The sequence below is a fragment of the Erithacus rubecula genome (assembly GCF_903797595.1).
Source record: "Erithacus rubecula genome assembly, chromosome: 5".
NCBI classification, from domain to species: Eukaryota; Metazoa; Chordata; class Aves; order Passeriformes; family Muscicapidae; genus Erithacus; species Erithacus rubecula.
Genome location: NC_136687.1, coordinates 24,524,189 through 24,551,531, shown reverse-complemented (window position 1 = coordinate 24,551,531; position 27,343 = coordinate 24,524,189). Strand labels below are relative to the sequence as shown.

The following is a 27,343-nucleotide window of genomic DNA, read 5'->3' as shown; positions in this document are numbered from 1 at the left end:
TTCCTATGGGACAGCCAGCAGGGCTGGATGGGGACAGAGCAGCCTCGTTCACACTGACACCAGCATTTTCCTAAGTGTTATTTACTGCAATGGTGGATTTTGAGCTGCAGGACTCTGAAAAGGAAGGGCTGAAGGACTCTGTTGTCTTCCACATCACTCACTTTTTACTAGGTTTACAGCTGCTAGCAAAGGGGGCTTTGGCCAAGGGCTGCACTGGTTTTCCTGATGCTTCAGTGCTTGACTTCTCAAACATGGAAATACTTTAAATACATTTTAATATAAGAACTGGAGCATTTTTCATTTTCAATGAGTTTTTCTCATTAAAACCCACTTAAATTGCCCTCTTCAATGGTGAGTTTAATCCTTGAATTATTAATACCCACCAATGAAAGACAGGAGATTGATGTTATTTCCCTGAATTAGTAATGCATCTGGAAGAAGAAAGCACTACACTAACAGACAACAGAGAAAGACAACAACAGACAAAGGGCTGTAGACTTAGCTTGTGTGGCTAGCTCTTCAGTTCAGCAACAGCTGATTTCAATCACTTCTAAACAAACTTCTGAAGTATTTTGTTCAACCAGCTATTGCCTCTATAAATATCTTCTGTTTAACCATGGACAAATTAACTCCCAGCTTGAAAAGCTAACCAGGATTTGTTGATGTTTTCCTTCATCTGTCTATGACAAATACTTATCAATAAGAGACAAACTGTTCCTTTGGATCTCTCACAGCTGAATCCTGCCACGTGTTCTGTATAGCTACAGAATACAGAACCACTGTGTCCTATTTATCTTTGTAACTCTGGAAAACTCCTGCAGTCTTACAATTAAACCTCCTGCCTTGTTAGGGGTGACTTTCTGAGTCAAATGTCAAACAAAACCCAAGAGTGCCCCAAACATCAGCTTAATGAGGGGAGTCTTTTGGCCTTACTTCACTTTAGAGTGAAGTCCAAGATCCCAGGCAATGTATGGTCCCCTCGGGCCAGAACATGTCATTGGCCACCAGACTGTCCCACAAAAGGAACTGCTGATCATCTGCATCCTATCAAAAATTTTTCACAAGATAATGTACTTCTGAGTTAACCTCAACTTTGTGGAGCTGTCCAGAGAACTTCTGGACTAAAGCACAATTTTGTGGGAGCACTGGACATTATTTGTCCCTTAGGTGTTTTCTGCCAGTCTGTGTGTTCACCCCATGTGTCACCCCAGCACCAGGTGAGCTGTGGGCAGGAGTTTCCCCTCAAAGCACACAACAGACAAGCTAAAGAAGACAGGGAGTCAGGACTCAGCTGGCTGATTCAGGGCAGGGCTTGGTGGCAAACAGCCATGGCCAGGGATCTCTCACAGCCTCAAACCTGCTGCTTGTACATCCTCAGAGGAAGATTCCCACTGGGAAAAGGAAGATGGTTTAACACAGGCAATATCCTGCAAGCCCTTTACATTTTGCCTTGGCCCCCTCTCTCCCCTCCTGTGCCTACAGGCATAAGAACATAGGTTGGGTTTTCCCAAACACACATTTCTTGACTTGTTTTGTTGTAAGCAGGGCCTTCAAAACTATTTTCAAAACTATGATATGGCTGTGAGAGTCATTATATGTTATATTTGAGTGAAAGCCATGTCTTCCTTTGATAAACAAAAACCTTCTTGAATATCCCACTGGGAACTACTCTAAGGAAGCTGGTGCATTGACCATACCCGCCAAGGCAGAGAGAGCCTGAACTAGCACAACTCTGAACAAATTACTTCTTTCAAATTTTCCACTAGGAACTGTGGATTTGCTGTAGAACATGGCTCCTGACAAAGGAATTTGTCATTTGAAAAAAAAACCCAGAACACTACTAGGGCTTAGGTATGAGACAAAATGAGAGCATTTATATTTCTTACATAAATTCAAAAATAGATGGTGTTTTGAAAGTGTTGTATCAAAATTTAAAGGAATTGTTGAAATCTCGATTTATGCTACTCTTAAACCCAGCTTTGGAACATCTGCTTGTCAATGACTGTATCATCATAAGCAGATGCTGTCTTCAAAGACTCAGACAACACAAGAGAAGGAGATTATTTTTTCTCTCTCCTGTGTATATGTATGTACATCCATATAGAACAACCCAGAGAAATTGCACTTGAAGAAAAATATGGAGCTATGCCATGACACCCTGGCATAATAAACATATATATGTCTACAGCCATCCATTACACATGAGTACTATGGCATATATCCATAATTTTATCACCATGCAATTCCCCTTGATTACACTGACAGCCTTAATAAGTTACAAAGAATTTGGCTTCCATTATATCCTGCAGCTGAAAAAGCTTGGCAAGCAGTAACTTAGCAGTAAACTTCAATTTTCCCCTACCTTAAAAAAAAAATTCAGAAAGAAAAGAAAGAAGAAAAACTTTGGCATAATATCCAGGTGTAAAAATAAGAGCATAGCAGTAGTGAAACCATTTTGCTGTTATCTGCTGGCAATCAGAGAGGTAGCAAAAATAGTCTGTGTATGTATCACTGTTTTATTCCTTTTAAAGACATGTAAGACAATTCTACTAGTAAGATAACAAAGAAAAAATAGACATGAACCTCCTTCTTTTCAAGCAGGAAATTCTTATATACTTGAAAGCTCCTGTGCACATCTATTACTAGAGTTTTGCTAATATTATCATTATCACAGAGTTATCTGGGAATGCAGTGATTATCAAGCAGCAAGGAACACATCTGGAGTATGTCTACATAAAGGGTCCAAAAAACACATACCTTGATGCTCTGTGTCCAGAAGAAAACCTTCTCTGTTACTGTTCATTAACCAACCTTTTATGAAAGGTACAGTCAGAAGGTTCACATATGAGGTCCTCACCAGGCTGTGATTTGTGGATGACATCTAGCACCCCAGTGGTATTTACATCACCACAAATAATCAGGGGCCATGGAAAAAGATGCCAGCACCACGTGCAAAAAAACTGAGTTTGGAGTTTGTGACTCAAGTTTGGTATTGTGACTCAGATTTGGTACAACAGGAATGTACAAGACTATTTATACAAGCAGGAAAAAAACTACCCAGATAGGATCTCAAAATCACCTACAAATGAGACAAAGAAATGATTGCCGTTGCTGGCAAGGGGCAAACTGACTCACACTTCATTCATGTAGCTGCACTCTCTTCTGCCAAGACCTGGGTTTCCCAGGCGAAATAACTGAGTAAGAGAACAGCTCAGGAGGTTCTGGTTTTACTGATTTGATCTTGTGAAGTACTATGCTTCTGTCCTTCACTAATGAACCTGCTCTCTCCAAATGACATACGTCTGCTTTTTTCAATGCAACCTGATTTAATATTATTACTGTGGTTTCCACTATGTTGCCACAAGAAAAGGCATTCAATTTTAGGAAAAAAGCCACTTTTTCAAATGCACACAGAACTTGAATACTCATCATTAATGAAAGTGCACAGGCAAAATTTATCATTGAAAGGCAATCTAAAGATTGACTCAATTACTTTCTGTATGCAAGTACCTAGAATGCACCTTTTTGTTTCCCATTTACAGAATGAAAGGGCACAAGTCAGTGGGGTCCTCTGTGAAGCCAGATGAATGCACATGTGGAATATTCTCCTTTGCACTCATTTTTATGGACAGCCTATCAAGTGTCACTTTTTCAGCATCCCTGGAGGGTGGCTTTTCTCTTCATATAGGCTTCTCATCTACAGGCTTTTTCCACTCCATGAGTCTGCATGATACAAAATTTGGTGTTCAGATGTAAAACTGAACTGCCCTGGCCTCTAGAGCAACAGGAAGACACACTAGGCAGGAAATCAGTCCTTGGTGACACTCTTCAAATGTTGACCAAATTCATGCATAATCGAGGATTACAGTTTTAATAATAATTTCCTACAAAAGTGTCTGCATTTTATTCCAATCCAGTGCAATAGGGATTATTAAACCCCTTAAAAGCCTTTGTATTAATAAAGTGACATTATTGCTTCTGTCTGAATCATTTTTTCTGACCACAGTGAAAAACAGTCTTGCTAAAAAACCACCCAGAGGGTTCCAATGGCTTCACCTTCTACATAAAGAGGTTAAAAACACTCTACCAAATTCTGATGTTTTTCAACCCACTATTAGTATCACTTTGTTTATAACAGCAACATAAAGAAACATAAATTCCTCTTTCCGAGAGTCACCATAACACCTATAAAACCAGACAGGCTGAAAGATCAAAACAAAAGCTTTAAAAAAGATGCAATATAAATTGTCTATCCAAAAATACTTTAAAGGTGGTTTCATAAAATGTCAACACATCCACATTTTTAGAAAATGATGAAAAGGTAAGTATCTAAAGAACTTGATTTATACTGACTGCATGGCTGTTCTTATGCCAAAACTGAATAGTACTCATAAAAGCAAGAATAAAAAGATCCTCCAAACTTTTAAAGCAAGATAATGTTTTATCTATAGTCAACCACCCTTCCAAAAGCAAGTTATACTGCAATGCATTGTGCTAAAGGACATTAAACCTGGAAAATCTATCAAATGGCTACAACATATTTAAAAAAATAATCAGTGATAATGCTCTGCAGAGAGCAGTGAAAAAAAAAAAAAAAAAGTCAAACCAAATACATGGCCCATGCAGTTAATACATCTGTTTGTGTGCTGGCTTTGTACAAAATAAAGAGCACAAACCAAAAAAAAAAAAAAAAAAAGCAAACAATAACAAAATCCACAAAAAAGCTCAATAAAACAGGCCCTGAATCAAAATTGCAGATCTGAATGCTCTGAGTGTCCATGAAAAAACCAAACAGTCTAATCAATGCAGATGAAGTAAAATTTCACTGTTTATTCAGTGAAAGTCACTAGAAGAAACAACAAACCAAAATGAATTTGGTGTCAGCTTTATATCCACCCAAATCACTCCACGGGTATCAAACATGACCATGTAGGATTTGGTGGAACTCTATGTCTTGGTCTTGTTACAACTTTCTGTGTGAGGTGCTTTCCTACATTGTGTGCCAGATGGACCTCAAATAACACTGCATCCCAACAGCCCAACTTGATGTGTTCTGCACAATGGTAATGGATATGAGTATGCTTATTTGACAAGAAATAAAAAATTATTAGTTTGCTGGAGCTCAGGCTTGTTCTGAAAGAATCATTTCCTTCCAAATCACTGGCTGACAACAAAGAGGGGACGTCAAAAAGCCCATGACAATAATCCCTTTGGACAACAACAGTGCTTGAAGGAACCTCAGCCCTTGGGCTGAAATCTCTCCTCTAGCCATATTGCAAAAAGAAATTTGGGTAAAAGCAATCATTATCACCCTAAAATCACTAAGGCAAAACAGCAAGAGCTAAATTGTGGCTTCAGCATAGAACAGCTGATCTATATTGAAAGGCAAAAGGTTTAAGGAAACCAGGTGGACAACATTATACACACTGTGGCCAATGCTGTCTGTCTGCTACCAGATAAGATTTTCAGTCATGCAATAGTTCAGCAGAGAAACTGGAAAAAATGAAATCTAAATTAGACAAGAAAGCTCACAATCTAAAGCTGCCTGACGTCTCTCCAGCTTCAGATAAACTTAAGATCCTTTAGAAGAGGAAGGTTAAACAGACTGACACCACCTGAATGAGCACAGCATTTTACCATCCCTCCATCTTGGCCCGGTCTGAGAGATTTCCTTCCCTTTCTTCCTCGTTTTGGGCAGAATGCCTTCTGCTTGCAGCACCTCACCATCTGGTCCAGCCCAAAGGTACATCCCTGCTTTATCAGTTCAGCACCTCTTTCCACAATTTCACTTGAAAATGCACATGCCAGATAAGGAGAAATTTCTTCCAGATGTCAGGAACTGAAAATGAACTTACACAGAGAGAGGTGATATTATGTGATGAGAACACTGTGGGATAATTAGAAATAGAAAAAATGTCTTCTTTTAGAGGTCAGAGTTGAACTGTCTGTCAAAACATTTTAAGTATTCAATGTCTCCACAGAATTCCCCAGTCTAACTATGCCATCCAGAATCCATCTAAACAGACACTTGGGAACATTTCAGAATTATTGTCTATGTATTGAATAAAAAAACCTAAAAAGATGATAAAGACAAATCTCCCTCAAATTCACCTTGGTCCTAGGGTTTGTCCTATCCAGCTCCAAAAGAGTGCCTTCCACGCTCACAGTTTCGCTAAGAGATCTGGGTGTACCCCACCATGAGATATCAACTCAACATTCCTACCTGTGGGGACAGAAGTGAACACCCTTTGAGCTGTAGCTACAAACTCCAAGTTACACAAGTAACTTGTTATACAAGTTATACAAGGGCATTTTCTAGATGCAAGGCATGTTATCTTGGCTCCTCACCACTACAACTTTTCTTGTACAATGGGAACAGAACAAATGCACCCCTTGTTCCAAAATCCAAGTGTGGTACATGCACATGGTTGAATGTATGCTGCCATAGTAGTGGTTTATGACTTACTACATTTAGCCTGGTTCTTTGTAGCTGTGTTAATACATATTAGCTTGCTTCACATGAGTCTGGTTTTGATTATGCTTGTAGAGAGCTGTCAGAAAGTCAGACTCGAGCAAATAAGCCCCTGTAGGTTCTCTTGGAAAAGCCCATAAAATGTCTGCTGTTCATTTAAATTAGGCTCAGAAAGAAACACAAACCTGAAGGCTGCCAGTGTTTATACATTTGTTTAAGATTTTTTTTCTTGTGGGGCAGAAGAGGCTGGAAGAGGAGTTATTGTGGGAATAAGCCTAGTCAGAGAGCAGCCATGGGCTCAGACCCTCATTCCTGCACACAAAGCAAGGGGAAAACAGGCTTATGCAGGCATCCTGAGCTGTAGTATAAATCCCTCCCATGGATTTAAGCCCAGCAGTGGAGAAGCAGCCTGACTACTTTGCAGACATTTCTGAAACCACTAGGTTGTGGCAGTGGCCAAAGTGAGTTCTGAGAATACTTTCCTAAACACAGCTTGCTTAATCAGTTTTTCTATACATCTCTGAGCCTCAGTTGAGGAAATCTGCCTGGGCAACAACCCAGCTGGCAATGCATGTTTTCCCATGGCACCTGAGCTCCTCCACATCTGGCTCAGGCCTTCCCATGGCACTGCCATCCCCAGAATGTGGTACCTGTCCTATACTTAAATACCCCTACACACAGTAACATTTTGCCCTGCCTAGAAAGGGTATGAAAACCTTTATCTTGTACTGTACTTTTATTTTCTTAAGTGCTCACTGAATTCTATTTCCATGCTTTAGCTGCCAGGGGTGAGGTCTGCAGTGCCAGCTGAGATGATGACATTGCTCTGTCATCTTCAACTCTCACTCTGTGCTGTCTGAAACTCTCCTTACAGTTGGGTTTACTTTGGAGGCATCGCTTGAGCGCCTGTCTCTGCTGTTTCTGAGCCAAGCAGGCTGGCTGCTCGCTGCACCTCTCCCTTTCATGCATGCACATGTGGATCCTCTGCTCTCCCACACCCCTGACTCACACATTCTCCATATGAAGATAATAGGCTCAAAACTTCATTTCTTTGCTCTGTCTCATCTGGGTCCCACAGGCTCCAGCACGTCCCTTCCCCATGTGCAGATCCATGGCTGTTCTCCAAAGCCTTCCTCAAGGCGCCTGCCTGCACATTTTTCTACCCAGCACCATCCCTCAGGTTTTGGGGTCACATCTCCTACTCCTGGGCTGCCATAAATCCAGCATTGCCTCCTAAAGCCTCTGACTGGACGTTTTTTTCCCAGGGGATTCACCTGACCTCTGCAAGCATGTGCACACACTGGTTATGTCTGTTATGTCTGCTGCTCCTGCTCAGTCCTTTCTCAATGTGTTTTTAGCCTCCCAAGCTGGGACAGAAAACAAACTCTGAGGTCTCTCAGGATGAAAAGCCTCCCCCAGCACCTCTACCAGCTGCTAGTCCTGACTTCTTCAGGGGTTAAATGAGCCCTGTCCCTGAACAAGTGGCCCAGACTTCAGGCTGTCCCTCTGGGGGGCAGAGAGGACAGATTTCCTCAGGATTTTGATGACTGCTGATTATGTAACAGTTTGAGAAATAAGTAGATCTAAACACAACTTGGAGGTTCTGCCCATGTCTTTCACCACTCTAGATCAGCATTTAAGGCCCCAGCAGGGAAATTAGTATCTTGGACCCCAGCAGGAGAGAATTTCATTTTCCTTTCTCTTTTTTCTTTCTGGCCAACCATTCAGAGGTGTTGTAGCTGCTGCATCTAAGCTACCAGAACAAGGTCCCTTGCTGCCCACTGCAGGGTTCTGGGGACAGTTTTGAAGTCTCTCAGTACTGAAACTTTCTACTAATTGTTCTTATTGTTGTTAGCAGGAAGGTGGGAAGGCAGTAGTTGGCTCAGCAGGGCAAGTGACAGGTGCTGCCCTCCATTCCATCCAAACCTCTCCTTCCCACCACATCAGGGTCAGGCTGCATTTGGCTGAACACACACACGCTAATTGTGGAGTTAATAGGCACAAAGTATTATCTGTATCTTATCTATTGTCAGCATTTGATTAATTGTTTCCAAAGACTGAGGCTTTTCAGACTTTCATTTTAATTAGGAGGAACAGTTGCCAGAAGCAATTTCTCTCAGGCAACTTTCACCATTTGTTGAAGTATTCACTTATCTGGTACTATTCCAAGGGCGGGTTAAAGAAAAATAAGCCAAACACAAACCAAAAGCACCAACAAAAATCACCCTATAAGAATAGCCCATCTCTTCAAATTCTGAAAAGTCTCCTAGACAGCAGCTAGGGGAGAAGAGCTGACCTTGTGAAAAATCTCCTGCCCTTGGCCCAGCTTCATCTCCCAAGTAACTTTGTTCCCTGTGTGCTCTCCATGCTTCAGAGAGATAAGGAGAAAGCTACTTTTTAAGCCTAATCATAATAAGGAAAAAATGTACAATTACCTTCAAGAATATTTAAAGGCTCACATATTTCAGGGGTGACTTAGGAAGGCTCTTAATATAAGAAGCAATCTGTCTTTTCATCATATTCCCTCTAATCCTTCCTCCCTGCCTTCATTAAGCATAGGAATTAGTGCATGTAAACACTCATCCATATGCCTGAGTTGTTTTTATTTATATGAGAGGATGGAGCAGTTCTAAGTGCACAATACTCAGGCACAGAGAGTGATTGATGCTGTGCAACAGGATGGGGGATGGGTCTGCAGCCCACTCATGGGACTAGGGGAGCACAGTCACACCAAGCACTGATAATGGTAAGGCTGAATTTGCTTTGCAGACACATCACCTGTGAAACCCAGCCCTGCTGCACAAAAGGTAAGAAACTGTTCCTGACCCAAAGATTTTAGTCTGAAAGCCGCACAGTAGATGAACTGTGAAAGAAGAACCATGAGAACAATAACCACATCCTGTGGGTGCACTGAGATTTAGATATACTAATGTATATAACAGGGTATTTCAGTGACAGAGCAATCCTGTCCATGCTCACTGCTTGCCTATTACTGGTTGCACAATTCAGACAACAAGCAATGGCACCAAATGCCTGGGGAAAGTACTATTCAACCAAGGGAACAGACTTCAAAGCTCTGGATAGCCCAGGACATAAATATAAAACAGCACTAATTCAGAATCATGGCATAAAATATTTTTAGAAGGGAATTTTATTTGTGACAAGTGCCACACATATATTGTGGAGATGCCTATGAAGGTCCTTGGCAAATTTAAGAGGCAGGAAAATGCAACTAAGAACAAAAAGCATGAGCCATGTCATCAATAAATGAAAAGGTAAGGTTAGATGACTTACATAATATTTCAATGCTATTTAAACCTCTTGCTGCAAAGAATCAGGTACATAACTTCCATTCTTTTCATGAGGAATTTCTAGTATTTCATTCCATTAATACTGACAGAGACCGTTGAATGGTCTCCAACATTTCAACAAGTTTATAGTGATACTCTTCACATTTATCTTTTCTCCAGGCAAAGTGGACATAAATAAAGTAAGATATTTTCCTTTGCATCATCAAGATCCAGGTAGCTACTTTGAAACTTTGTAAGGCTGGTTACTAAAATCTGTTCAGGCACCTTAATGCAAAGAATCACCCTGCAGTAAGTTTTAGCAATAGAGGTCCACACCATGATGCACGATTGCATTCACAGACACCATTGTCATGGTATGTGTGCAAAGGGATGTCCAAAATTCAGCATTTCTAATAGAACCATGCCATTCATATAAAAAGCACTTAGACATCAGGAGTCCACCAAAAAATGTGTGGATGAATTAAGTTCTAGGCAGATAAGACTCATCAGTTTTAAACAACTGAGGATAATAAAGCTTATTAACTGATCACAGATATTGAGCCACTTCCCACAGGCACACTACAATGGTGAAATGAAACTGGTAAGTGTATGACACAAAACTCTTGTCAGGCCTCACCCTGAATACTGGGAATAATTTGTAGTCATCTGTACTGAAGAAAGATGGACTAAAACAGAAATATACTCTCAGTCACCCAAAAAAGATAACCAAAGCAATGAAGAACCTCTCTTCAGAGGAGATGAAAAGATTTGGTGGTTTTAGTTCAGAAAAACAAAAACTAGGAGAAAAGATGATTGCTCTCAACAGTAGGGCAAATACCAAAGGTGGGGAACAAGGACTTCTGAAGATAATCACACTGGCAAAAGAATAAAGAGGTATAACTTGCAAATTAATAAATTTGGGATGGATTCAGAAGAAAACTTCCAGGTATTATACAAATGACATTCTGGAACAAGATTGCAATTAAAGGCAGGGCATGGTGCTACACAAACTTTCTTTTAAAACAGTAATTAATAAGTTGAAGATTTGTCCAAACTAGTTGCTGTGACAGCAGCATTCCATACAGCTGTATCCTGAGGGCTCAGCAGGTGCAACTGACTCTATCTTTGATTAGAAAATTAACAGAGGTGCAGCTAAAAGCATGAAGTATGTTTCTGATTCAAAGACTTTGCAGACTTCATTAGAAAAAAAACATCTATTTCAGTCATAGACAAAGGGAATACTGAAGCAACTTGCCAGTCAGCTATCAAAACTGGCAAATCACACAGAAGGTAACAATTCTGCAAGCTGCCATTTTCTTGAACTAGGTAAGAACTAGAAGTAATTTTAAAAGGACAAATGTTAAGAATAGTTAATTTTCAATCTGAATTTTAGTTTGGAATTTGTTTTATATACATATTTTGAGAAGATTGGTTAGAATACATGCAAATAAATAACATTCCCTTTGGAAAGACTCATTAATTTAATTTGGAAAAACTGACCCCTCGATAGGAAAAAAACCTAAAATCATATAGTTTCTCCAATAATGTATTGATATTGATGCTCATCTTACATATGTCAGGATTTTCATATTCTTATCAGGCAGCACAAGAGTTCAATCAGCATGCTAATATTCCATTTGACATCTATTGATACTGCTGCAATCTGTGACTATTATGCATTTACTGGTAAACCTCACTATGGCAGTAGCTTTTAAAACTGCAGTTGAAATGAAAACCTGATTTTTCTGTTCTTAAGGCAATAGTGCCATCTCGTGGGAAATATTCAGCTTTGTGTTCTGTGCTGGGCAAAGGAGCCTGAAGCCTTCCTTAGACAAGAAAATGAGATTTTTATATATATTTTTTTCCCCTAAGTTGGCTCCCTCAGGTTAACACATAAACTTTCATCTAAGATGCCCACTAGCCCTTTCTAGTCACTATGATAAGGTTTCACAAAATTTTTGCTCTGCTCCAAGATGTTCTACAAATCACAGCCCCTGTTTGAGTACATCTTAACCTTGCTTCTCCTGCCAACATTTTCGGATCATTTTATCTGATTTTGAGCCTCTTCTCCTTTTAATGGCCTTTTCCCTCAGTTTCTGCAGAGTCAAAACAAACACAACATCTCACAAGCTAGAGAGCAGCAGAGATCTTTTTATATTTAAAATGCTGTCTGTCGTGTAGAGTATAAACAATGAGGATGCATATGGTTTTTTCCACAAGCAATAGGCCTTCTTTATTTCCCTTTTTAATAATGGGGGTTATGTTTGCCCTTTTCCAGTCCTCTTGAGCTTCATGAGACTGCAATGACTTCTTAATTATGATGGACAGTGCCTTAGTCACTTCCCTGGCTAGTACCTGTGGATGCTACTCTTGTACATCTCCATACAGGACGTGTGCACCTTCAGGCTCCTGAGATGTTCTCAAACTCATTCTCTTTCCACAGCAGACAATTCTTCATTCTCCAAATCCTTGATTTCACCTTCTAAAACTTTGGCGATGTGGCTGGAGCACTTGCTGGTGAAGACTGAGGCAAAAAAGTCATTGAATAACTCAGTCTTCTCCATGTCCTGGGTAACTAGGTCTCCTGTATCCTTCCTGACAGGACCCACATTTTTTCCTAGTCCTTCTTTTATTGCTATTGCACCTGAAGGCGCTTTTTCTCTTAGCTATGATGCCATTGGCCAGATTTACTTCTGCTGGTAAATAAGACCAACAGATCCTTGGCTTTTGGGATAATTTCTCTGTGTTTATCCCAGGCTAGCTTTTCCCATTTCCATACTCTGCAAGCTACCTGTTTAAGTTTGTCCAGGAGCTCCTTGTTTATTCATACAGATCTCCTGGTGGTGTTCCCTGATTTCATCTTTGTATTGAATGAAATCAATGAAATACATTGCTTTGACCCTGGAGAGACAACCCTTGAGTATCATGTGTCTCTCTTGGGCCCCTCTACCCTGCAGGGCTCTATCCCACAGCACTCTGCCAAGGAGATCCTTGAAGCGACCAAAGTCTGCTTTCCTGAAGTGCAGGGTAGCAAGCTTGCTTCTCACTCTTCTCATTGACTCAAGGATCTCAAACTACAACACTTCATGGTCACTGCGGCTCAGGCTGCCCTTGAGCTTCAAATTCCCCACCAGCTGCTCCTTGTTGGTGAGACTGAGGTCCAGCATACACTTCCCCTCATTGGCTCTACTGTCACTTAGAGAAGGAAGTTATCATCAGTGCATTTCTGGAACCTGCTGAACTGAACCTGGTGTGCTGTCCCTTCAACAGGCATAAGGGTGGTTGAAGTCCCTCAAGAGGACCAGGGCTTGTGAGCCTGAGGCAGCTCCTACCTGTCTGTAGCAGGCCTCACTGACTCAGTCTTTCTGGCCAGGTGGCCTGTAGCAGTTCCCCACTAATAATGACACCAGTTCCTGCCCTCCCTTTCATCATTATTCAAAAGCTTTCAGTCAGCTCCTCATCCATGCCCAAGCAGAGCTCCATGCACACCAGCTGGTCAACAGACAGGGCAACACCATTGGTCTCCCCTGCCTTTCCTTCATGAAGTGCCTTTGCCCTTCCATTCCAGCCCTCCAGACACAGGAGCCATTCCACCATTTCTCAGGATGCCAATAAGATCATAGCCCTGCAGCCCAGCACGTCTCTACTCTCTCCTGCTTACTTCCCATCCTACCTGCTTTTTTTAGAACAGAGGATTTAAGCCAGGCACCTGGTGAAGCTGACTTTCTGCCTAGAGTGGCTGGAATTCCTTGGTGCTGTTCCTTCAGCTGTTCTCCACTGACCTGCACACTCTCTCCAGGCTCTGGCCATCTCTTTCTGGCTTGGAGAGCCAACTGGTATGAGTGGCATGGCATGTCATCTCACATCTTATTACTGAATCTCACATCTTATTATTAAATCTCTTCAGGTCTCTCAGATTTTTCCATTTAAAATGCAATACATTTTATTGCATTTTAAGTAAGAGATAACTGGACAGGATTTTTTCACTGTATTCACAATTACTGATCCATCAATATGGTACAAAAGTCTATTAAGCGTGAAGAGGCTTCAATCAAACATTTCAAGCCTACAAATACTCAATGGCACGCCTTCAAAATACTTCTAGTGTCAAACTACAAATTTTTATAATACTAATTTATAGGTAAAAACTTATTTAAACAAGGACTATTACTGCCTCGCTAAAGGACACGTGTGCCTTTACATACATAAATACATAAATGTCAATAAAGTCCTGGGGATTACTGGAGTATTGGCAGTTTATGACTGTTCTGTGCAACTTCTGCACTGTAGTTAGAAAATACAGTTTATCACAAGGATATATTTAAAAGGTTGCTGTGTGAGACTGGCACAACTCATGATTATCACTATTTTTTAAAACTGTAAATAAGCACCAATTAATTACATTGTTTCCAAGTAACCTCAACATTCTGCAACATTCACCATTTAGGTTATATTAAACATCCTATCAAGATAAACTGCATTATTTGGAATCCATGGAAAAAAAGCAAACATCCTAGATTCAATAATTCTATCCCCACCTGCAAGATTACATCATGGGTTCCAGAGAGCTTTGCAAATTTTTTCCAAATGTTCCTGTACTGCATGCACCTTTTCTTCTAAATCAAGAGAGTTTAGTTCCTAAAATTATAAGCAAGGCTTCTATAATTCTAAAAACCTCACTGGACACAAACTCCATTTGAAATGACAATTTCCACTCGCATTATTGAGATATTGGATGTATTTCTGAAGATAAAAGGCACCAGCAAAGTTGTTGAATCCAGATGGACTGCACAGACAGGAACATGTTCAGTTAGCGCCCTACGGAAGAAAAAGTTACATTTCAGTGCAACTGTATTTTCTAAATCTCTAAGTTGGTTTGGCTTCAAGATAGGCCACATTCATACTGCCTGAAATCCCTCACTTCACTGTCACCACTTAGCCATCCCCTTGGAATTTGAAAGGCGGGAAGCCAGCAGGTATGCAGCAGCAAACTGTCTCTTGTGTAGGGAAGGAAGCAAGTTTTATTTACTACAGCACTGGCCACAGTGAAGGCAAGCAGCAAACCATGACAGTGATCTAAGTAGAGTGAAGGAACAAGCTCTCCCCCAAGTCAGAAATCTGTCTTTTCCCACACATAAAAAAGGGGCTACCCAACTTAAAAATAAGACTTGGCCAAGTATTTTAGAATCAAAGACATTCAACATGTTATTTTGTTCCTTTGTTCAATTGTTCAAGGGCTTAATGTGAAAACCATGAGTCACTAGAAACCAATATGCCCACTTACGTTTGGCCCTCGGTGTTGAAAGACTGCGGCTTCGAGTCACCTGCAACACAAACAGAAAATGAAAATCAGGTGTACTAAAAACTGTACCCAAGAAAGCCACCTGGGGACCCATCAACATTCTGAAAATTTGCACATGTACATATAAAGTGCAACTCTATTGTTACAAAGTCAAATTCAACAACTTTCTCATTTTTTCTCACAGCCTACACACATACAAAAAAGTGAGCCCTACCCAAATCCTCTCACAATTTTCAATATTCACATTTTAAGTTGAGGGCACCTATGTCCATTTAATAACATGGGCTAACAATTAGAAAAATATACACATTTTTAACAGAAATAATTAAAATGTGTAACCATACCATATGCAGAATTCTGTTGAAGTTTCACATATCTTATTTGTACCATCTTCCCTTTCTGCTCACTCTACACTTATTTTCCTTTTTTTTTTTGCATTTAGTAAATTATGAGTAAATTTAGGTTAATAATTACTGAAGGCAGGAACTGTGTGTTGTATATGTACTCCAAAATGACTGAAACACTTCCAGATTATGCAATTATTGATTCAGAAGGGCACTAAAGCTAGAGGAAAAGCATTCCAAAATACACAGTTGATACTTCTGAAAATTTAACTATTATCTATTTCTCATACAGTATCTCTACTGATCATTATACTAGGCAATAACTATCTGTCAACTTCACCTCATTCAAGACAGCAAGCAAAGGCATTTATTCCCAGTGTTAAAATGTACATGTGGCACATCAGCATTTTTAATAGGCTGCCTACATCCCTAGTTAAAATACTTGAGCTGTTAATACTACAAACAGCCAGCTGAGGCTTACTTGACCAGGCAGGAGACGACGGCCACAGCTGCAGCTTCTGCTTCTAATTCGACATCTGCGAGGACACTACAAGAGAAGAGTTTGACAAACCTCTTCTGAGAGAGAAGGTTTAATAAAGACAGAGTCTGCAAGCAGACTTGCCATGCTGGAGACAAGGTTTGAGGACAGAGATGAAACACACTAAGCTTTCTACTTAGAATAGGCTCTGACAACAACATACATCTGCATAATTAATGCATTAAGAAAAATGGAACTATTCATCTTATATACAGGATGAGGCACTAAAACCTAACTGATATTTGATATACCACTCCACCCATATAGGGAACACTTAAAAAATTTATCTTTTTAAACTTTAAAAACATTGTTGAAATCCACTTAACATATTCCTTTAACAAAATACATACCGGACCCACTCTTTTAGTGACAACCTCTCCCTTTACGATGACAACATCCCTTTCCAACAGAGCAGGCCAGACATGATAGGCCACAAGGGGAGCTGAGAAATCTGAGTCAAAACTACGATAGTACCTGTTGGAATAAACAGTGCAAGAAATGTCTGAGTAGAAGTGCCATAAGTAAGATTCAAATCATCAGTGCTGATAAAAAGTAGCTACAGCTCTAATATCTTTCCACATCACAAAAATACATATTCTTTACGTGATCCTGTAAAAGAAATGGACTTGGAAGACAGACTTAGCAGAACATACTGTTTACTTACACTGACAGAAATTCTAATAAAGCCATCTCACACTTCAGAAGGCCACTAGACCTTAATTTTTGTCTAAGTCCTATACAAGCCAGGGCTCCTGTGTCCACTGACAGATTAAACCTTCTGAGCAGCAACTTGGCATTCAGTCATCCCCTCTTCCTGGAATATCTTGCTAAAACAAGCCCCTATAAAGGATCTTACAGAAATAGTCAACTATAAAGTTACATCCTAGTATCTTATGAGACATGAGGCAACTGAATTAAGGTAAGATCCTCATATACTGATAATGAAACAGTGACATTTTAGCTATGAAAAATTAATTCAAATGTATATATACTACCACTCTACGCCTGGAATATTGGCTAAATAACACATCTGGCTTTATGGATTCAAACTCAGAACAAATACCACATAACAGATATTTTTAAAAAGTCATGCATCTATACTTCAGCATGTATTACAAAAGCTTTGTAATACAAAAGTTACGAAAGTTATATAATACAATGTTGTAACCAGAGGCACGAAGCAAGGTATAGAGTTAAATGATGTTTGGCTGACCTTTTATAGAATGCTATCATGCATAATAAACAGAGATATTTAAATTCTACAAGTTTTACTCCATCTCTGTGTACTATACATACATGCTATACATGTAAATATATATATATGCTACATTTACATAGATAGTCAGACAGATGTATGCGTCTCCCACAGCAGCACACCAAAACACATTACATGTGGTTTCTTAAGGCCATACACACCAAGTAGGTGGAGAAAGCAACCCAAGACTATACCAGAGCCTTGGTGCTTCCTAATTTAGCCAATAGCTTTGAGTGACAAAAGCTAACTGTCCCGTATTAGGATAGGATCATTAAGTAGTCCTGTACAACTTTGCATTCTCCTGTTGAGAGTCTACTTCTCTATTTCTCTCCTTGACTTCTCAAGCTCTTCACCACCTGTGCTCCATTTTAAATTATTACTAGAAACCTTCTTAGTGATGTAAGGTTTTTTGCTTTTGAGAGCAATTTTTTACGACCTATCAATCCCATTAATTTTCTAGACAACACAAAAGCACCCTGCCTGCTAAAAGAACAGCTTGACCCTATAGAAAAAAGAAAAAAATATGTCATGGTGTGAATTTTTTTAAACAAAATTCCCATTTTTAAGAGGCAGATTTGGTTTTGGTCAGCTCTAGACCAGAAAAGATGGGAGTACATTAATATTCCTATGTTGCAGAGCAGACTGGAGATTGCAGCAAACATGTTGATGATCCTGGTAATGACACCAACTGCCAGATCTCAGTAAACATGACTTTTACAGAACAGGCGAGTAAGGAGGAACAAACATTTTAAAAATTTTAGAAACATTTATAAACAAGGCAGATAGAGACTAAACAGGGAAAGCTGATGATCATTTTCTTCTTAAATGATAAATTAAATATGCTCTTGAGACTTAGTTTTATCCAGAAAATTGCTTTGCTGTTCAGTAAAAAAATGTTAACGCTTATGTACATGCTGCTATTTATACACTATCCTAAACCTTAAAGACATACAGGCCAGGGTTTTTTTGCCTCAAATTAATGTTTAGCAATCTTAAACTTGTATATTAATTAGGAAACAAGTAGACTACACGACTTTTAATGGTAAGAGTCTGACTGAATATAAAGACTTCTTACATGCATTTATTGAAAAGCTCTCCATCAATACCAACGGCAATATCAAGAGCAGGAATGAGTGTCTGCATTGAAAAAGCCAAACTGCACAACTCTCGAATCAAAGCGCTGATCACAACGTAATCAACTTCTGCTGGACATGGAAGCTTTGGGTGTATGTTCATGGAGGAAATGACTTCCTGAAAATAAACACATATGAGTACTTTGCACTTGCTAACAGTTTTAAATATGCCTCTCAGCTTTCTACATTTAAAAATCAGTATAAAATGCTCATAGTAATGTTGCCCTAAACTATTTCAGAAAACAGTAGCTGCAGAAAAAATGTGCTGCTATAAACAAATAAAACAAGTTATTACTAAGTCAGATATATATACTAATCCTAGCATTATTATTCTGGAAAGTAAACGGCTACAAGACAAAGTCCTTACAGTAAATTTTTCTTCTTCCGGTTACAGTGCATTTCTAGTTCACATGTTCTGAATTTACTAGCTCCTGAAAGAGCTCACCACATCACTTCCCCACTGTCCTTGACTTACCTCGATACAGGCACGAACATCATACAGATGCTTGTGGCAAGCTATATAATCCAGGGCAGCAACTTCAAGTGACGTAACTATGTCACAGGGATGTACAGCCAAAGTCTCTTTTACACTTACTTTGACCTTCCAGAAGGCCATCTTTGCTGCATGGAAAGATTCCTGTAAACATAAAGAACATCTAGTTAATTACAGGAAACCTGTATTTAACTTAATTTTTATCAGCTATCTGCGAAAATGAATGTAACCCACTACATCATAATAAGGAGGAATATAATACACTGCTTTAAAGGAGAAAGTTAACTCATCAGGAAGGAATTCTCTGATTGAGTGTATTTTATTTGCAGAAGATTGAAAAGCTTCCCACCTAACAAGATTCCATCACACACTCATGATCAATGCAATCACATTCAAAGATATCATGAGTTTTATGTGGCAGCATTTTATGTGCCATACCTAACATGTAAGACTGGAACACTTAGTTTGCTGGGAAAAGGGGTCGAATCAGAGAGTGTAAACTGAATGACAATTGAAAGAAAGTCTTCAGTAAGTTAAATGTGCTTGGGATTACACACATTAAGAGATACTGACTCTCTCACACAGGTATGTATTATATCATTTTTATAAAAAAGAAAATTCAATAAAGAAAAAATGAAAACTACTTTCTTCAAACTTCAAACTGAATTAATGGTAAATATGGGGAATCTAGATGGTTTCAAGGGAGACAATTAAAACTAAAAAAGCACATAGCTACAAGCATAAGGAAAGATGATATGGAAAGATTTTTAGCTTTGTGGTGTTGTAGTACTTGACGCAGCATTCCCAAAAAAATTTTTCTAACTTAGGCATGTTGACCACTGCAGGCATCATCTACTTTGCAAACCAAATCAGTCTTCTTTTAGTACTGGTATGATAAATCATTAACCCTGTTCCAATCTTGGGACAGGTCAGGTAGGACACTACACTGAGAGTTCAATGTAGAAGTGTGAGGGGAAAAAAAATCAAAATAAAAAAAGAAAGCAAGCTTTTCTTCTCTGTACTCAACAGAAATGCTAATTTTCCCCACAATTTAATCCAACGCAGACATAGTGTTGTAAAATAAGCTTGTAAAATAAGAAAAAATCGTATTTCTTTCTCACCACAGCTGCAATGTATATTATCCTCTGCACCACCTCCATGTTACAGACGTATGGCCTCAAAATTGCTTCTGCATCCAAGCGATCTTTAGCGTAAATGAAGTTAAAGCGAGCTACGAGGCAGGCTCGACGCGAAGCACACGCCCGCCTGGTCTGGCAAGGTGACCAGCTCTTCACGGAAACGCAGGGCTTGGGAACGCAGTGATTGGAAATGCAGGGCTTGGGAACGCAGGGCTTGGGAACGTGGTGATTGGGATGGCAGTGATCGGGATGGCAGTGATCGGGATGGCAGTGATCAGGATGGCAGTGATCGGGATGGCAGCGATCGGGATGGCAGTGATCGGGATGGCAGCGATCAGGATGGCAGTGATCGGGATGGCAGTGATCGGGATGGCAGTGATCAGGATGGCAGTGATCGGGATGGCAGTGATCGGGATGGCAGTGATCGGGATGGCAGCGATCAGGATGGCAGTGATCGGGATGGCAGTGATCGGGATGGCAGCGATCAGAAGCGCAGTGATCGGAAGCGCAGTGATCGGAAGCGCAGTGATCAGAAGAGCAGTGATCGGAATCACAATGATCGGAATCGCAGTGATCGGAATCGCAGTGATCGGAATCACAGTGATCGGAAGCGCAGGGCGTGGAAATGCAGGGCTTGGGAACACAGGGCTTGGAAATGCAGGGCTTGGGAATGCAGGGCTTGGAAATGCAGGGCTTGGGAATGCACGGCTTGGGAATGCAGGGCTTTCTCACACAGCACGGGTGAGGAGACGAGCAGCTCCCCGAAAGCCTATGACACACATGCAAAGAAACTTCATGTCACTTTACCACCCTCAGGTGTTTTTCCCTAAGGCTGATTTGTCAATGTAGTTGTTACGAGGGTAAGGTGAGAGCCAACGTAATATTAAAGAAGCTGCAGCTGGTTAGTCTAATATGAAGGCATTTTCATCAATATGTTTTATGGGCTAAAGCATAAATGATACAAAGCACGTGTAGCCAAGTACTTTGTTCCTAGGAAACACACTCTTAGCTAGTAATATTTTGGAGATTTGTTCCTCCTTCAGTACCGCTGAAGAGTACTGCTGCAGTCAAACAAGTGAAAATTGAACGCTGTATAATTACAGGGCAGAACTTTTTATAAGAGGACTCATCAACAAAAAAGTCTCTTTTTATTCCATACAGTTGCTCTCTATGTATTTTGTAAAGCTGCATTATTTGCTGTTTCGTCTGAAACTTAACATAGTTGCTTTAAAATAAAATATTTGGGCACTAGAAGAAATCTTATAAAGAGTTTATATTCCTTCATAACAAAGTAAAAAAAGCTTAGCTTTTGTTTATACTTAAATTTCAAAGGAGGAGGAAATTCATGCTACCTAACATGACCGGTTTCTATGATGCAGGGACTTCTCTGAGTAAGGTCTCTACCTTCTCTGGAGAGCAGCCTTTTGGGCATTCAGAAGAGACATCTCATCCCGCAAATGTCGAAGCTGATGGTCATAGTCACACAGATGATGGAACTTCTTGCACCCTCCAAGACGGGAAGCCCTCAGACTTAATCACACAGAACAGTCAGTCACAGGATGTCCTATCAATGTAAACTACCTATCAATTAATCCTCATCATCAAACAGGAGCAGAAAAAAAGAGGAAAATTATTGAGCAAGCTCCGCATGTTTGCAGAATAATTGCAGCATGCTTTCCTTATGCTGAAATACAGGAAAAATCAAGAGTTTAAAAACGGGAAACAAAGCAAAGCCTTGATCTTACTTTAAATTGTATAAATGTATTGTGGCAGGAGAGTGGATATAGCACTCTGTGCTATAGGAAAAATCACTGGTGATTTTTAACATTTGGTGTCCTTATGCTAGCACAGATGATCGGGTCTAAAATAAACTAATTTCTTTCCATGTTTAAGATGTCAACTAAGCCAGCTCAGTTTTCTTTCCTACAGATTAAAAACTTAGGTATTTTCTTCTATCAGGTTCTTGGGCTCTTTTCCTTGCTGTAATATATTAGTCAGTCAAAGGATATCACAGATGTTATTCAAGTCATACCAAAACCTAACAATTTCTCTCCTGCTGTCCCCAAAAAGAGTGTTTCTTAAAGACTGGCAGACAACCAGTGAACCAAGTTTATCTTCTGTCCTTCACTCTTACTTAATACTAAAAACTATCTCAACATCTCTGCTTTCCCTCCAAACATCAGTATTACTGTAGCTTTCCTCTTACCAAAAGTGGAAGGAAAAAATAAAAAATATGTTTTCTATTTATTTTGAAGGTATTCACTCCAGCTTTCCTTTTCTTTACTGGAGGACCCTGGTGATATTTTTGGGGATCTGAACTAATGAAAGCTCTAACACTTATCAATTGACAAGATTCCTGTTCCACCTTTTTCAGGAGCAGGCTGACTGAGACAACTACAGGTAATTAGGCCAGCAACATCTGCTAAGAGGAAAGACTGCCCAGTTCCATCCTTAGTCAGCTCCTTCAGGAAAGACTTCGAGCAGGAATAGTAGTAAAAGAAGACTAAAGAATTCTACTATAAAGGACAATGGGAAAAGAAAAGCAGATTTGGGAAGATGAGTTCTAGAAATAGGTATGTGGAAAATCCAAACTGATATTCTTGGAATCACTTAGTAAAGGCATGAAATTACATCGCTTAATGTACTGACCCAAGAGTTGTGAACATTCATTGTTCTCATGCTAACAGGATGCATGATAATTTATATGCCACTTGGAGCTACCTCTTTAACGGCCCTGGAACTGGTAATAACTTCACAAATTTGTATCTGAAGCAATTTACCAATTCTTATATTATAGTGCTCCACAAAATATGTTTCATGCAATTAGGCAAAAACCATTCAGACCTAGTCACTTATCTGGAAATCCAACTGTCTTCATCCATCTTATGACAGTGGATTTTATCTCCCTGGATATTTACATCAATTGTATCAATTACATTGCATAATTAATTATGACATCTTAAATCCTTTAATGAATGTTATACTATAGCTACTCAATTGATTTTTTATTTAGGACTTGCTCAGTCTGCAACATTTCATAGACTGTAACTCCACATGGGATTGTGATGGACTATACAAAACCTTTTTATGTAGAATACTGGCATGTTTTCCAACACCTCTGCCAGAAGCAAAACCTACCAAGTTAATTTATGAATGTGGGTGTGACTGTATCATTTGTACCCCACTTTGGATACACACACACAATACAGAGCCTAGATGCATTTTGAAACTCTGGTTTTAGGCCAGAAATTATAGATGCAAAGGGAAAAATGTGGCTTATTGAAAACTAAAAAGCAAGCAAAAGGAATTGCAGTTTCTTTCCCTACTCTCGCTCAATCTCGTTGATCTCTATCTGAGTTGAAGTTAGTTTGTCCTCCAGCTGTTGCAGTCGACAATGCGTTGGATTGCAGGTCAAATCTCTCAGCTGTAGCTCACGCCCAAGTGAATCCTACCAGGAAATGAAGTTATGCTGATTGAATGTTCCACCTTACAGACTCCCTCAGCAAAGTACTACAGCATTATGGGCAGATGTATTTCTAAATATTTCAGCAACAACCATTTCTAAAGAAACTGAGAACAAAAACAGTTGCATTCTCTCCAAGATGTAAGCAATACCTTTCAGGCACACCAAACAAAGATTCAATTATATAAAAAAAAATATTCACTTGTTTTATATCTCATGGTAGAAATTATGGAAGGTCTCCACATGCAAATTTACTGTGTGAATCATCAAAACAAAGCATTTTGCAGATGTGTTGCACAGTTGGTTTTTCTCAGTCGACTTCTGATTGACTGCATCACCAGCTTAAGTGTACTTTTTGGGACTTAATGTACATAAAATAAGATAAAAAGTTACTAGAACACAGGAGGCAAGTATTATAATTCCAGAAAGCACACTACTACACATGCAGCTGCCTTTAACAGCCCATAGAATGTCCTGATAGTACTGGAATTAAATAAGTCATTGTGCAACAGGTTTTGCTTTAAATTTTGAATATCACCTCCAATGACAAACCTGTAACTGGTATGCTTCGTGTACTGTCATTTAATAACATTGTTATCTGATATTTTGTGGGGGTTTTGGCAGAACCCTACTCCTGCATTATACTAGACTCTGACTCTTAAGGGATATCACTTTTTATTTGCCCTATTTTAATTGTGAAAGATTTTGACAGAGCAGGTCTGAGCAAAGATAATGGAGACATCACTGTCAAATCTCAGGATCTTGAAGATCTTCCCCTAGTCTGAATTACCCAACTCTCTTATCTTCTTTCAAAACAGAAAGTCACAACATCTCTGTCTTTTCTGCCAACTGTTAGTATTTCAACCCCTTCAGTAAATACCAAATACATATGAACTCCAAATATCATGGTATGAGCACGGTGGTATCATGACATGCATGAGCACTTCTTTTTAACGCTTCATTAGATAATACAATGTTAAGATATTCTTAGCATTTTTTCTTAAAAAAATAAATAAAAGAAGCTCACAGATTAACGCATGGAGTTTATGCACACCTTCAGCTTACACATATATTTTCACAGTGTTATTTTTTTCTAAAAGAGATATGCCATAAATACTTCTATGATATCTCTGCAAATGTAAACATAGGAAATCTTTACTTAGAAAAGGAAAGCTGTATAATAACATAGAATTCTTATACAAAGCAAATTTTACCACAATAGCATGGTTATCTCCATAGCTGTCTCCACAAGCAACTAATATTTCATTAAGTAAAATCTGAGAGGGAAGCTAATACTACAGAAAATCATTAAAGCTCTTCTACAGGTATAAATTCACAGTTTTGTTCCCTTAAAATAAGTTTCTTACACACCGGAGGGCGGTTTTCACGTCCTGAAGTACCACATAGGTTTGACAGGTGAAGGCTTTTCATGGTCATTGGACGATTGCCTAAGAAAACACATACATTAAGAAATGGTGAGAATTCTTACAGAAAGAGCCAGAGTTGGAAAAAATGCCACATGCCAAATGTGTGTAATTAGTAATTAGACAAGGCAGTGATTTACCTTTTTGAGATGTTTCACTGAGAATTGAGTAGAGCTGCTTTTGAATCTCATTGTTCAGTTCTAATATTTCAAAGCATCGGGTCATATTTTCACCACTGGAATTCGTCTGTAAATTAATGTGTGTTATTACATCTGTGTGAGCTTTCTTACTTAGAGTTATTCTTGTTATAATCATGGCATTCCCCCTCCCCCCCCCCCCCAATAACTACATCTTCCCAACCTTTTCTTACAGGATCCATTAGAATACTCATTTCTTAAAGTTCACATTTTTAATAGGCAAATTAACAAGACACCAGATTAATTCACTACTTGAGAAAACGTACTCCTTTTCCATCATAAACAGGCTGCAACCACAAGCATATCTAAAAGAAGAATCATAGAAATTGTGAATCTGAGTTAAAATCTTTCAACAGTTATTAAAATAATAATCTAACAGATTGTTGGATTTAAAAACATAGTCCAAAATCTAATTTCCCATATTAGCTGAAATAATACATACAAGACTCTTATCTTGCTTTGTCAGTAATCACATGAAGCCTCTATGCAATTTCACTGATTTTTAAGAGTTACAAACTGAAACATATACTACTGAAGGGGCAAAACCCAGCATTATGTCTAGGAAAACTATTTCACTTTCAGCAAATGAAATTTTGAAAAGGAGTTGATGGGGTTATCTGTACAGGATACTACTGCACCTACCAGGAGAATACAAACTTTTTACCTTATCTGTAACCTGTGTATCACCTTCCACATAGATAATCCTCGAGGTCTTCAGGTTTTAATGACTCCATATGGTTTCTACAAGCTTCCAAAACAGCTGAAATTCCCCCCCATGCCCCTATCTGTGTTTTGATTGCTGCAACAGGCTTTCCTCGGGCCTCGGGAAGCACAGTCAGCCTTGCTCACCTCCACAAGAACATGGCTGCAAAGTGCATTTTTCCCAATCATTACAGCAACATAACATGGTGTTTCTATCTGCCAGCTCCGCTTTTTCTGCAACAGCAGCCTGAAACTGTTCATCTTCATTTCCCAAGACCTGAAAGACTATTCCCAACCAACTTATGATGGAGAGGTCAACCCCCACTGCGGCTCTGCCCTCCTAAGATCTACTTCCACCATCCATTTGCAAGATTTTGAAATGCATGGCACGGTTCCTCCTCTGACCTCCACTGTGTCAGCATTACCAGCTACTCTCAAACTCCTTAAAACTGTCCCTTGCCGTGAATCCTGCAGAAAGTTACACTGGCTGTGTAACTGCAACTCCGGTCCAACCACGAAGTAAAAGAAAATAAGGGATTTCCCCTGAAAACGCGGCATCTCTTCTCTCACCAACCGCAGCACACAGCAGCTGCTTACAGGCTCTTGACCAGCCACCTGCACCCTGAAGGTGCAGAAACCTGGCGATGCAGGAGCGAAAACTCTTTAAGATTTTCCACTGAGCAGAGTCACAACTGTCAATTCTCACGTTCCTTCGCTTCATCTTTCCCTAATTTTACACCTTCTCTACTGCTTCCACTGTTGCACCTCCTCAGTTTCCTTTTACCCATTTTCAGCCTTCTCCTCACACCCGAAGCTCTTCTCTCGGCCTTCTGAAGCCCTTCGGCGGCCGTGCTGCCTGGCAGCAGCCTCCCATCTCTACCAGGTTTCCCCAGCCACAAGAGCTGGGATGCTGGATAACCCGTTCTCACTTTCAGCACCCTTTTCCCTCACGTTCTCCTGCCCGTTCCTGGGCCGCAGCCGATTCCTTCGGACCGCAACCCCACTGCGGTCCTTCCACCCGCCACTTTTACTCCAACGCTCTCTTCTGTTCTAAACGCAGCCAGCACCGCTCAAATCCCACTTTTAACCTCCGACCCCTCTTTTCAGGAGACCTTGTCATGGACAAAATACTAGAAAACCGAAGCTGTAGGTCCCTCAAAGTTGTTAAAACTGCGCTAACCGGACGCGCGTGAGGGGCAGTGTCTCAAACCGGCGTGTGGAACGCCGGGCGCCGCCCGCTGCCTCCGGCCCCGAGGAGCGGCAGGACCCACCTCGTAGTCGCGCTGCCATTTCTCCAGCTTCTCCTGCAGCTCCCGCACGTTCTTCGAGCCCACCAGACTCCTTAAGTCCTTAGCCATGGTCAGATGTTAGATGTTAGCTCGCTCCCAGGGGCGCAGCGCTAACCCTCCTGTCCCTCCGGGAGGTTTCCTCGGGCGGCGTAGGTGTAACAGAGATGGTAGAAGCAGTCCGGCCCCCTTGCCCTGGGCTTGGCCGCGCCCGAGGGCCTTTCCAGCCGCGGTGGTGACGGGAGGGCCGGCGCGGCGGTGGCGGTGCCACGGTAACGCAGCGGCGATGGCCCGCGGCCGCCAGG

At 40.2% G+C, this 27,343-nt stretch overlaps 1 protein-coding gene and 1 long non-coding RNA gene across 2 annotated transcripts; both read right to left on the bottom strand.

Annotated features, from left to right (window-relative positions):
* Positions 1-14,482: 14,482 nt before the first annotated feature.
* SPATA18 (spermatogenesis associated 18) lies at positions 14,483-27,294 on the bottom strand. Its single transcript, XM_079306340.1, has 10 exons — positions 27,024-27,294; positions 24,994-25,099; positions 21,013-21,055; positions 19,949-20,735; positions 18,810-18,971; positions 18,277-18,452; positions 16,297-16,420; positions 15,890-15,955; positions 15,047-15,086; positions 14,483-14,580 (listed from the first exon to the last, which is right to left on the bottom strand). The coding sequence occupies exons 1-10, from the start codon at positions 27,108-27,110 to the stop codon at positions 14,573-14,575; spliced, it is 1,599 nt and encodes a 532-aa protein (XP_079162466.1). The 5' UTR covers positions 27,111-27,294; the 3' UTR covers positions 14,483-14,572.
* LOC306802240 lies at positions 21,367-24,865 on the bottom strand. Its single transcript, XR_013774318.1, has 3 exons — positions 24,801-24,865; positions 23,293-23,414; positions 21,367-21,496 (listed from the first exon to the last, which is right to left on the bottom strand). It is a non-coding gene; the product is annotated as an uncharacterized lncRNA (long non-coding RNA).
* Positions 27,295-27,343: the final 49 nt, after the last annotated feature.